The 13,506-nt window shown below is 43.1% G+C and overlaps 1 protein-coding gene across 1 annotated transcript in view; it reads right to left on the bottom strand.

The window, feature by feature from the left end:
* The window catches only part of KRI1 (KRI1 homolog), a 41,240-nt gene extending 28,794 nt beyond the window's left edge, over positions 1 to 12,446 (bottom strand). Inside the window, exons 1-9 of the mRNA XM_089662632.1 lie at positions 12,354 to 12,446; positions 6,507 to 6,583; positions 5,940 to 6,045; positions 5,431 to 5,521; positions 5,263 to 5,317; positions 4,482 to 4,531; positions 3,035 to 3,128; positions 1,262 to 1,339; positions 601 to 716 (exon numbers count right to left, since the gene is read on the bottom strand). Of these exons, the coding sequence (XP_089518758.1) occupies positions 601 to 716; positions 1,262 to 1,339; positions 3,035 to 3,128; positions 4,482 to 4,531; positions 5,263 to 5,317; positions 5,431 to 5,521; positions 5,940 to 6,045; positions 6,507 to 6,583; positions 12,354 to 12,429 (743 nt within the window). The 5' untranslated portion in view covers positions 12,430 to 12,446. The remainder of the gene's footprint in view (positions 1 to 600; positions 717 to 1,261; positions 1,340 to 3,034; positions 3,129 to 4,481; positions 4,532 to 5,262; positions 5,318 to 5,430; positions 5,522 to 5,939; positions 6,046 to 6,506; positions 6,584 to 12,353) is intronic.
* Positions 12,447 to 13,506: the final 1,060 nt, after the last annotated feature.

Here is a 13,506-nt window from a genome sequence, read left to right on the forward strand (position 1 = left end):
TCCTCCCGCCTAACTTTGACGAATCACTCCTTTTCCCCTGATTTATGTACTATGCGCTAAGGATATTGTCAATAGCCCTTTGTACGCAGCACGTAGGAGCTGTTGTAAACTTGTTGAACGCTCATGGAGTCATTGTTGCTGTTCCTCTTCCCCTTCCCCCCCCTTCCGCCCATCTAACCCCCCTTCAAACTTCCCCCTATTTCTTTAATGCATTTGGGAGACATTGCTTTGATTGGCTGGAACAATAATGTCTTTTGTTGTCAACTTTTACCTACCTGTTTCCGCTAGTAATGCATAGACATTTGTACTGTGACCCTCATTCATTTTTTCTTTTTTATGTCTTATTGCCACTTCAATGTCCAGTGTACATTAGCAATGTCTCTTTGTTCCATTCTGATTTATTGTTAATAAAATTGTTTGAAGAAGGTAAAATCCATACGAGTTTTTTTGCTTTTTGTGTTTCATTCGAAAGACCTCACTTCCCTTCTTGTAGATACAACAAGAGATCCCCTCTTAGCACCCCCAAATAAAAGCAAAAAAAAGGGTTTTTACTTTAGAGATAGTTCAGCAGTTTGATGCAATCCAAACTGTATATCTTACCATTCCTCGTCTTCATCAGATTCAGATTCCACATACTCTTTGTTTAGAATATAGTCTCTCAGAAACCTCTCTCCGTCATCCAGGGAAGGGTCAGTCCAGTATTCCTTCAGATAACTCTGTATGAACAAAGCACAACGTGGTCACTGCTGCAGCCAGTACCATACATTCTCTGATGTGTTGGCTCTGTCTTTACAAACAGCTGGGTATTATCTATGAAAACTGGTGCAAGACATCCTTTAGCAAGAGCGTCCATGGTGTCAGTCACAATTCCTATTTACTTTGCAGTTTCAACTGCAGGTCATAAAAACAGAGCTTGTCAATCACAAAGCGATAAAGATCACAAAAGTTCTCTCAACTGTACGATGATAACCATTTGTCAAAGGGGCAAGAGCGCTGCCGAGAGCATTCTGTGATAGGGAAGAGCTTGGTCACATGATTTTGAGAGGTCTGTGATTGGGAACTCCTCCAAGCACTACTTTTCTCCCATTTATCAAAATGAATTGGGCTTCACTTGCCTTGGAGAAACTAAATGAAGCAGGGGGCAGATTTGTAAACTACATGACTGCGTTCTAAACATGTTGGTATCTTTTTAGTTTTTAAAGCAGTGGCATGGCAACTGTAAGAACATACAGCTCCTTTATAAGTGTGCAGCTGTACCTACCATTTCTTTCACATCTTCTTTGTCTTCTACATCTTTCTGTCCTTTCAGCCATGCAATGTATACCTCTTTCTCCTCCTCCTGCAGGAAGGTCATGGAATATGTTATATAAACAGAAACAAACTTTTACTTGCATATAGGAGCGCTGTATTCCAGAGCTACACCATAGTCATTCATCACATTGTGGTAGTTCCAGAAGAAAAAGTGACAAATATAGAAAAATCTTGTTTCTCTTCATTCTGCACCAAACACTTAACATGGATTTGGTGTGAATAACAGGTCTTGTTGCCTATAGCAATCAGCTTCCAAGTGTAATTTCTACAGTAATGAGCTGAATATGAAATCAGGATTTTGATTGGTTCCTGTGGTGGAAATCCTCTTCTGTAAATACACAATACTTTTAATACATCAGTATCAAGAACCACTGTTACTTCAAAACAGCCAGCAACAAGGCTGAACCTTGCAGACCGCAACCATCATCATCTCAGAACTTGTTTGAATCCCACTGTTGTGGAGTTAACTTATCAATACCGAAAGCTGGAGCAGGTGGTATAAAGAAAAAAAAGAAGAGAAAAAAAAAAAAAAAGGGAAGGACAATGAAGCTGGAGGTCTAATTTATAACAGATACTGGAGCTGACAGCATTTGGAGCACTGAAGCATGAGAGGCCGTGGCGTTTCAGAGAAATCACCTCACTGGCAATTGCAGGGGAGCGGTGCCCAAGTGTCAGTCTAGTCACTTACATAAGAGAAGAAGAGACGCCACTCTCACCCCCTGTGCAGTCCCATTTATAGAGGATGTCACGCCAGCCACGGCCTCTGTTGCATTTCACCCCGCCCACCAGGGCTTGATCACAGAGGAGTCATTCCTCTGTGATAAAGTCCCTGGTGGGCGGGGAAAACGCAGAGGGCGTGGCAGGTGTGATGGCTGAGGCCATCCTCTATACTCGAAACTGCACAGGTGGTGAGAGCGGCCTCTCTACTTCTTTTATATAAGCGACGGAATCTGGAACAGCTTAGCAAAGTAACCAATCAGATTCTAGCTTTAGTTTGTCAAGTTAAAACAAAAAAACTTTACCCATAACAACTTGATCAAAAGTATTGTTCTTTAGCAAGGAACATACATTCCACATTAAGAAGTATGCTCCTAAAATTAGTGTGTGCTGTAAATTGCCTCCAGCATTGTTCTGGTTTCTTTTTTGCTGAAGGCTGCCATTTTGCTGAAGCCCATCGCTGCTGAGTAGCAGTAAATCTTTAGGCTGTCAGCAGATCTGCCTATACATTTCTAACACAATGCCAAAAAAAGAGTTCAAGTAAACATGTGCAGAATAGGTTGAGAAAGTGTATTACTGGATTTTAACAAGTACAGTCACTTAATTTTAATGTTTTACAGAGCTATACCTGCAAGAGGGTCCAGCCTGAAGTGACCTAGCAGCACTTAATTTCCTGACTAAAGTTCCACTTTAAGCTTTGGAAATGAATGCTGGAAGCTGACTACTGCCATGCACAGCTGTTCCAGATTCTGCCTGCTCCATTCTTAGTAAATTCATCTCACAGAATTTTCGGTCGGTCTTGTCAGCACTGTTTACAGTTGCCAGACTAAAGAAATAGAGTATTTGTAAAAAATAGGCACTCATAGGGTGGATCTTGAAGAAAATCCTACCAAGTGAGATGAAGACAATCAGAAATACAGATTCTTAGCATATGTGAAATATAGGACTTTAACTCCCCTAATTTACCAAAAACACGTAAAAATATAGGGCTGGCATTATTGCTCACCTGTTCCGTTTTGGTTTTCACTCTTTTGGTTAACAGATTAGCTGTGATGCCATCATCCTCTTCATTGTCGCTGTCCTCAACAAACTTTCGAAAACTGAAAAAAGTTGAAGCATTTTATGAATGTCATGAATGATTAAAAGACTAGGAGGTGTGTTTGTGTCACTCTGTGGTAGGAGGAACAGACTCCATGTCACATAGCTCCTCCTGCCAGTGTCACCCTGTGGTAGTAGGGACAGGCTCTATGTCACATTATTATTATACAGTATTTATATAGCACCAACAGTTTGCTCAGCACTGTACATTATAATGGGAGACAGTACACGAGACAGTACAGTAACAATACACGAGTGGATCGAGGGCCCTGCTCCTTGGAGCTTACAATCTAGGAGGGAGGAGAAAGTGGTACAGGAGGAAATAGCTGTGGGGGATGGAGCGGTAGGAAGAGTGGAGGAGATCGGCAATTAGCTGAGGGCGGGGTAGGCTTCCCTGAAGATATGGGTTTTCAGGGTGCACCTAAAGGTGAAGAGAGTAGGTGATAGTCTGATGGATTGGGGTAGGGAGTTCCAGAGGATGGGGGAAGCTGTGGAGAAGTCCTGGAGATGGGCATGGAAGGAGGAGACCAGGGAACTAGAAAGTAGGAGGTCTTGTGAGGAGCGGAGAGTACGTTTAGGATGGTATTTGGATATCAGATCAGTGACGTAGTTTGGGGCAGTGTTATGGACAGCTTTGTACGTCAATGTTAGCATTTGAATTTTATCCGCTGGGCAATCGGAAGCCAGTGGAGGGATTGGCAGTGGGGGGTGGCGGATACGGAGCGGTGAGTAAGGTGGATGAGTCTGGCCGCAGTATTCAGGATAGACTGAAGCGGGGATAGCCTGCGGTGAGGTAAGCCGGTGAGGAGGGAGTTACAGTAGTCAAGTGGTGATATAATAAGGGAGTGAATGAGTTGCTTAGTAGTTTCCGGGGTTAGGAACGGACGTATTTTGGATGTTGCGGAGGTGAAGTCTACATGAGTTTGTCAGCGACTGAACCTGGGGCTGGAAAGACAGATTGGAGTCTAGGATGACACCTAGTACTCTGGCTTGCGGGGTGGGACTGATGGCGGTGTTGTTGGTCGTGATGGAGAAGTCAGGGGGGGCACGGGCTGGGGGGAAAACTAGGAGCTCGGTTTTGGAAAGATTTAGTTTGAGGAAGTGGAGTGACATCCAATCCGATAAGTCGCTCAGTAGGCTTGTAATAGCTCCTCCTGTCCGAAAGGGACAGACTCCATGTTATTTAGGTATGCCTACTACGAAAAAGCTGCTCAGAGATTTTCTAGCAGCACAAATCTCTAGAATCTGCAAAGTCCTAACTCCCTTCCTGATAGTCACAACAGTAAAGAAAACATCACATAAATCTATAAATGGGTAAGTTGAGATATGCAGAAAAATCCTCAGCAGTCACCCACCTTTCTTTGATATGCCTCTGTTCCTCTAGGTACGTTGGGGATCGAGACCTCTGCAAAAAAAATATTTAAACAAAATGTAAAAAAAGAAAAAAAAAAAAAAAAAAAAGAACATTCATTGATACTGCTCACAGACAAAGCTAGTTATTCATGTGTCAGATCGCCCCGCCTAAAGTCTACATCCCCACTGATCATACTGGGTCTTGAATTAACAAAATAATCAACCGGATTTCATCTGTCCTACTGCAAGTCAGTGATTGAAAGAACATCTTGATGTGAACAGCACATATAATTCCTAAGGCTTGGGCCCTAAAGATTCAACCCAAAAAATGGCTGTCACGACAGGAAGCAGCTCAAAGGAAATGTTATGCCTCATAATTGACACAAATGAAGCGCTATCAAGACAATGTCACTCAAGTATGCATTCTAACTAGAGGCAGGAGAGACAGGGCTACAGGTCTCTTAAGATTTGAAGGGTCACTTGTAGGTATCATTTCCAAAATTGCAGAAAGGGGAGTAGGGTTTGGAGGTTCCTAAATTCTGAGTGATTAAGTCCTGTCCACATCTGTATGTGTAGGCGAAATGTACATGTGTGTGTTCTACATGCGTTAATACTATGCTGGATACAATATCAAAGATGCAGCAAGAAGGACTTTTTCCATTGCTCAGAACCCACAACGTGCCTTACAGGAACAGGCCTCACCATCACACACGAGGGGCAGCAGATGAACAACCGAGGAAGCTCATTTGCTATAGCTCCAAATGCCAACACACGAAATCCTACCTGATCTTGCAATAGGCCTTCCTCTCCATCTGAGCTTTCTTCATCCTCGTATTTTCTACAAGCATAAAGAAATATTAATATGAGGTACTTTTAGCATCAAAACATTCAGAGTTAAGACCAATGTTTTGCCATGGCAGCCACTAGGGTCATGGTGTGCGGCCACCTCACCCTTCCTTCTCCAGGATGACTTTTCGCTCGTAGTCTTTAAGATACATGGGTTTTTCCTTGGTGGATTTGCTCTGACTGGTAGCTGGCTGATCTGAAAGGCAAAGAAGTGATTTTGTAAGCAGAAAAGGTAAAAAGGGACAGAAAGGCAGGTAAGAAGCTTTAATGCAGAAGACACAAAGCACGTTTCTTCTGCAATAAATATCCTGCCTGTCCCTCAATTTTCAATTCCTAGCCAATAGTTCCACTTTAAGGGTGGTTCCACACTGGTTAGCTGTGGTCTAACTGCAGCACAGTGTACCCTCTGTTTTGTTGTGGGTTACCCACGATTTCCCATTGACTTCTATTAGAATGGGCTTTTCTGAAAGAGAACCACTTTGATGGCAGATACAACGCAGCACAATTCTGCTTCCAAATGTGGGAAATGTTTTAGTATTACATAACAATTATGACTATAACACAATGGAAAAGCAAACCCACAGCACAACACAGTTATAGAGTATTGGAGTTACCCGTTTCTTTGTAAAAAGTGACATCCTCTTGGTAGATCCTTGGATCTTTCTTTTTGAGCAGAGACAGCGTACGATAAAAGTCCCTGTCCAGTTCTGGATTGATGGTCTAAAGAGACAGGAAAAATGATCATCAGCTTCGTAACAAGGAAAACATGACGCACGCACACACACACACAATTTAGAAACAATTAACACGAGCAAGTTCTACATTAAAATAGAGGAAAGAATGTAAGGGAAGGTCATAATCCCCGTCTCTTTTTCCCCATCTGTCTCATATTGGGGAGATCTCCCTTCACTTTCTGTCCCATAACCACAAAAAGAAGTGAGAGGAAATCCTTCGTTGTCCCCAGAACTAGTGTCTCCATTGAAAGATTTCCTTTTATTCCAGGTCTGGTGACAACCCAAGATTTGGGATTTTCTGATCATGATCACCAGGACAAAAAGGTGGTGAATATCCTTAAAGGTGACACAGACAGCTATAAAAACCTGACAGATGTTCTAATCCCTCTACACTCTATTTAAAAATAAAAGAAAAATTTTGCCTTTAATTATCCTTTAAATACCCACCGGCTCATCCTCGCTCTCAGACTCCGAGCTGGAAGACTCACTGCCCTCTTCACCTTTGTCCCCATATCGATCCTTTACTACAAGAGAAGAAAGACACTGAAAATCTAGAAGCAGGCACATCTAATGGGATTATAGAGGATGCTCTCCTTTACAGGGAGATAGAACTCTGGGGGAATTCATTAAAGCTGGTGAATCACTTTTCTGGCGTTAATTCCTCTTGTTAATGTATTGTGCCAAATTCATGAAGCATTGGCGAGACTTTTGGTTATGATAGTGACTCATGCACCAAATTCAGATGGTTCTAAAATTAGCCACTTTTTAATTTCATTGAATGCACCAAATGTAAAAGTGGAGCTAATTAAGACCAACTCTCTTTTGGCGTACAGAGAGAGAAAAACTGGCTCAGAAAGACTTTGTGAAAGCGTCATATGCATTTTATAAGTAGCACAACGTGACCCAAATTCAAGTGCAAGTTCTGTAGAGGTACATGAATTTGGCGCATTCTTCTCCACTTTTAGGCTTCGTGTACACTGGCAGCTCCTAAACTTGAGTTTAGGTCATTTTTGTTTGGAAAGCTTCTAATCTCAACTCCATAAGGGCCTATGTGTCCATGTACACATAGGCTTTTAGCAAAATTTAGGAGCTGCTGCATATAGATGAGGTTAAACCTCCCTCTCCTGAACGCAGAAGAATCACGTTCAGGATAGGAATGTTCTGACCACCAGCCATGGGAAATTTTACATTTTCCCAAACCCGAGGTAAGGGTAGGATAGTGTACATGTAGCCTTAGAATGCATAAGAGACACTAATCTGCCTGAGTCAGTCTTTATGAATTCCAGGGTGTGTTTTTAATCTCTTCTATTCTAATCATCATCTGGCTTCTCCCTAAAGCTGGCCCTTTGGGGTGAGCTAAGACGTGTTTGGATCCTAGTTCCAACCCACCTGAGCTATCCCGCCAGAAAGCCATCAATGAGCACTGCCAAGCAGTAGCGGACCCAGACATTTCCCATCCTGAAGCCCAGGGATCTCCAAACTTTCAAACGTTTACTGCCCTTCATATTTTAGGGAGGCCGGGCTGTGGCCAGTGGGAACAGAAAATACTCCCGCATCATAGTCTTGGTGGTCAGTGGGATTAAAAAAAAAAAAATTACATCACTGGCATCAGTGGAAGGCATAGTGCCCCATAGTTGCTATAGCTGGTGTCAATGGGAGGAATAGTGCCCCATCGTTGGTGTCAGTGGGAGGAATAGTGCCCCATCGTTGGTGTCAGTGGGAGGAATAGTGCCCCATCGTTGGTGTCAGTGGGAGGAATAGTGCCCCATCGTTGGTGTCAGTGGGAGGAATAGTGCCCCATCGGTGGTGTCAGTGGGAGGAATAGTGCCCCATCGGTGGTGTCAGTGGGAGGAATAGTGCCCCATCGGTGGTGTCAGTGGGAGGAATAGTGCCCCATCGGTGGTGTCAGTGGGAGGAATAGTGCCCCATCGGTGGTGTCAGTGGCAGGAATAGTGCCCCATCGGTGGTGTCAGTGGCAGGAATAGTGCCCCATCGGTGGTGTCAGTGGCAGGAATAGTGCCCCATCGGTGGTGTCAGTGGCAGGAATAGTGCCCCATCGGTGGTGTCAGTGGCAGGAATAGTGCCCCATCGGTGGTGTCAGTGGCAGGAATAGTGCCCCATCGGTGGTGTCAGTGGCAGGAATAGTGCCCCATCGGTGGTGTCAGTGGCAGGAATAGTGCCCCATCGGTGGTGTCAGTGGCAGGAATAGTGCCCCATCGGTGGTGTCAGTGGCAGGAATAGTGCCCCATCGGTGGTGTCAGTGGCAGGAATAGTGCCCCATCGGTGGTGTCAGTGGCAGGAATAGTGCCCCATCGGTGGTGTCAGTGGCAGGAATAGTGCCCCATCGGTGGTGTCAGTGGCAGGAATAGTGCCCCATCGGTGGTGTCAGTGGCAGGAATAGTGCCCCATCGGTGGTGTCAGTGGCAGGAATAGTGCCCCATCGGTGGTGTCAGTGGCAGGAATAGTGCCCCATCGGTGGTGTCAGTGGCAGGAATAGTGCCCCATCGGTGGTGTCAGTGGCAGGAATAGTGCCCCATCGGTGGTGTCAGTGGCAGGAATAGTGCCCCATCGGTGGTGTCAGTGGCAGGAATAGTGCCCCATCGGTGGTGTCAGTGGCAGGAATAGTGCCCCATCGTTGGTGTCAGTGGCAGGAATAGTGCCCCATCGTTGGCGTCAGTGGCAGGAATAGTGCCCCATCGTTGGCGTCAGTGGCAGGAATAGTGCCCCATCGTTGGCGTCAGTGGCAGGAATAGTGCCCCATCGTTGGCGTCAGTGGCAGGAATAGTGCCCCAAAGGCCAGATAAAGCCAAGCAAAGGGCCACAGTTTCGAGGCCCCTGCTATAGCCACACGTATGCAAAGGGCAGCTATAAATGCAGTTGTGGGGTGTGTGGTGGTGTGCAGTGACTGCTTTCTGACAGGATACCTTGGGGGAATTCGGACTAGGATCCAAAACACATCTGAGCTCATTCCTGGTGGTCATCTACTAATAGAACTTCCTTCAAAATTTTTCTTTTTAAAAATCTTAAGCTTGATTTTCCAAAAGTTAGTGGGGTCAAATATACAGGTGGAAAAGAGAGGGGGGTAGCCACCTAGCATGACACGTAAATATGTGTCATATAAATATCTCCGTCTCACTAATAATTAGTAAGGATTTATAAACCCAAATGCTTTGCATAAAACATAGCAGCATGACAAGTGCAATACTGTTCATGTCTCATATTTATACACCTTTAGAATCACTTACTACTGTGGATACATTTCCATTTGGGGTGGCTATCCAGGAAGACCATATATCCATCCTTTCATGATGGTCAGGTTTATGAGAAGGTAACGGAATAACATATATTCCTGTCATGGGGTTGTTTTGTTATGGCATATGGTCAGTACATATTTCCTATTTTTTTGTTCCCTCTACTATGATCCTTTTATTTTTCTCTGGTTTTCCATTTTCAGGAGGTCATTCTATTCACTGTGGTGGTCACCAAAACAATTTTTGAAGAATGTTCCCCTCATGCAGATATTATATGGAAAATATGGAAATCCTCTGATCTAGTAGTTAGGAACTTCATTGCCTTATGTGGATTCCTGATTGTTGAATACTATTAGATCTGGAGACGCCGAATGTTTTTAATTCAGTGATTTTATAAAGATTTGTTTACCATGTCTCTGTCTAACCTCAGTATGATCCATGTGATCAAATAAAACTTGTTTATTAATACTTATTATATTACTCCGCTTGGATTTTCTAATAACCACTCTGTGTGAGCAGTATTGCACTTGTCATGCTGCTATGTCAAATATACAGGTGCAGGAAGGATTTTTTTTTTCTCAAAACAAAACAAATTTCTAACAGTGAATAAAGTTTTCATACAGAAAAGTTCATTTGTTCTGTCTCCAAAACATTATGCCAGTTTGTGATTTTTATGGGACAGTTAAACCCTTGTACTGACACCTGGAATGCTGAAAGGTATTTTTTTTTTTACACAGAAATAAAAACCTGACATTGGATCAACCCTTCCACTCTGTGTCCAAAACAATACACTTCTTCCACTGGAGCAGGGCTCTAACGTGGACCTATCATAGAAATAGAAGATCTGCCTACATGACAGCCCCATGAATAGCAAATATATATTTGCTCTATGTGCTCAAAAGTTTGCATACCCTGGCAGAAATTGTGAAATTATGGCATTGATATTGAAAATATGACTGATCATGCCAAAAAATGCTCTTTTATTGAAGGATGATGATCATATGAAGCCATTTATTATCAAATAGTTTTTTGGCTCCTTTTAAAATCATAATGATAACAGAAATCACCCAAATGGCCATGATCAAAAGTTTCCCTCCCCTGGAATGTTTGGCCTTGGTACAGACACACAAGGTGACACACAGGGGTTAAAATGCCAATTAGAGGTTAATGTCCCACATCTGTGGCTTTTTAAATTGCAATTAGTGTCAGTGTATAAATAGTCAATGAGTTTGGTAGCTCTTACGTGGAAGCACTGACTAGGCTAGATACTGAGCCATGGGGATCAGAAAAGAACTGTCCTGTGCAACAAGGTAATGGAACGCTATAAAGGCGGAAAAGGACATAAAAAGATGTCCAAAATCTTGAATATGCCAATCAGTACTGTTAAATCACCTATTAAGAAGTGGAAAGTTCGGGGATCTCTTGGTATCAACTACTTAGTGGAAGTGATGATTGGCATATTCAAGGCTTTGGACATCTTTTTATGTCCTTTTCCAAACAGGTCCATAGCAGAAATGTAAAAATTGCTCTGGTTTATAGGGGTGAACAGGTGTGAGGCGAAGTGGTTAAAATATATATATTTTATGCTGTATTTTTGCACATATATATATATATATATATATATATATATATAAATTTTGTTTTTTTCCTTCTCCAAAATTTACCATGGTGGCTCTATGATACTGAGGTCTAGGGATGGTGTGAAACGTTAAATGCTTGCTTGTCAAACCAGCGGAGCAATATTGTCTTGGTGTTGTCTTGAGAAACGATGTCTGCACCACGGGATGCATGTGGTCAGCTAAATTTTGTACAAAGTCGCTGGCAGTGATCGTACCCTTCAAGGTGATGATGGGGCCGTCAGAACACCAAGATATGGTTGCCCAAACCATGATTGCAGTGCCGCCATGCTTTACCATTGTCACAAGACAGTCCTGGCCGTAAGCTTAGGACGGTGTTTGTCACATAAATACATACGGTGGTTGGGAACCGTGTGAAGCTCGATTCATCAAACCATATTACCATCTTCCATAATTGATATTCCATGATTTATGGGTGTTGCACCACTCTCTCCTCTTCTGAGCATTAATATCGGTCACCAGTGGTTTGGCAATTGTAGCTCGCCCGTGAATGTTCTGTATATGGAGTTCCTTCCACACAGTTTTTGTGGATATGGGCTTTGGAAGACTGAGATTGAGCTCTGCAGTCACTTTTGCAGCAGTTATTTTCTTATTCCGGGTCACAGTCCTGCGCAATGTCCTCTTGTCTCTTTCGGTCAGCTGACCACGTCGTCCGTACACTTATCAGATGACTGTTTCCTGGAAACTGTATATGCCGCCATAACCTTTGATACTGTACCTCGCAATGCGGCAAATAAATTGGCAACTTCACTCACAGAGGCACCAGCTAAGCGGCACCAACAGTTTGCTATCTTTGAAGCTCAGTAAGCTCTGACATGACTCTGAATTACTAGCAGTGAATGAGGAAACTGAGGCTTCTCACCTGTTAGCTGAGTGTCTCATCACACAGCGAAAACAAAAGAATGTTACATCACTTTCAATGGGAAACCTGTGATCACTTTCACACCTGCAAATCATAGGATCTTGGGAGTGTTTTTGTCTAACTCATGTGTGTGTATAGTTAATTTTTAATTATTTTTATGCTGTATTTTTACCAAGGTTTATGTATTTTATTTAAAAAAATGTTAATTCCTGCTGTATTTTTGCCATAAGTTTTTGTATTTTATGATTTTTATGCTGTATTTTTGCCAAAGTGTAATATATATAATGCTGTATTTTTGCCAGGGTTTATGTACTATACACAAACATACAGATGTTATCTATGCAGATCTTCTGAAAAAAACAAAGACAGACTGTCTGACCAATGGGCGGATTCAGCTGACCCCATGCGGGAACCACAAGTCCCAGCATGCCCGCCAGTGACATGCCATGCTGCTGCCTCCCATGTCACACACACTAGGCCTTGAGCCCTGTCTGGGTATACAGAGGAGGACGATGCACGGGGAAACCCTCCGGAGAACACTCACGCCGCTGCAGCTCCTCCTTCTCTCGGTACCGTTCATAGCGATCAGCGAACTTCTGGTTAATCTTCAGCTCCGCCATGCTGCTCCGGGACCGGAAGTTCGGTAAAATGCACGAAACGCCCCCCCTCTACGTCATGCGTGCCAGGAAAATGCCTTCCGCAAATCAGAGCCATGCTCCTGCGTTCCAGCATGCTCTGAGCCAATCATCTGTGAGGTAGGTGTGGTTGTCCTGTAGTCCTTTAAATTCTTTAATTGTGGCAATTCAGCACGTGGATTTTTTTTTATTTTTTTCATCTTTGGGCTTAGATCTGGACCATATACTAGTTTTTTGGTTTTTTTTGGCTAGCAAAATATTGCATAGATGTGAGATTTGTATAGTGGTGATCAAAGCTGGGCAATTGAAGGCTGATTCAGCGAAATGACTGAGAGTGAGACAGAAATGGTGGTGAGAACTGGAGAGTGACCATTACAACCCAAGTCAATTTTGGTTTTGGCAGATGAGAAAAATTGATTGTATAAGGTCAATCAATGAAAATTGCTTGTCCATGTGAAGCACTTACGATCGGTCCTCACGTAACCACCATTGATCAATCCTGTACAATCGTTTTTTTTTCCCACCACAACCGATTGGCAACATCACTCAGGCCATGCCATGTTTGTCTTATTGAACCGATGTCTAGTTAAATTGTCAAATTGGACATCAGTTGTTCAGTTTTATCGCAGCACATAGGGCCACCATTACACAAGAATGAAACAATTATTTTAAGCCCCAAAATGTAATATTTAAAGTCAACTTTACATCATTCACCTTCTGCCTCCCTCCTCTTACAGAATTGAATATTTTTTTTGTTGGTGCGGATTCCTTTCTTGAAGAATCGTCTTTGGGATTCTGTATTTCTCACCTTGGAGAAAATTACATGTACAGTGCCCGCAGCCTTCTAGGACACCCACGTCACGGGTCCCAGTAGGCTGTGGAGTAGTCTATGTCTATGATTCTATGGCTAAGGCGAAGGCCATTTTTACTGTCATTATGCTGTAGCTAAATAAAGATTTCAACACAACTGCATCATTAGTCAGCTCCTCTCCGCTACTTACATTCTGTTTGGGTATTTGGAAGACACTTGAAGCCAGAGCACAATTATTCAGATTCCTTATA

Source organism: Staurois parvus, unplaced genomic scaffold, assembly GCF_062004578.1.
Source record: "Staurois parvus isolate SC_StPar_1 unplaced genomic scaffold, SC_StPar_1.0 ptg001506l, whole genome shotgun sequence".
Classification (NCBI taxonomy): Eukaryota; Metazoa; Chordata; class Amphibia; order Anura; family Ranidae; genus Staurois; species Staurois parvus.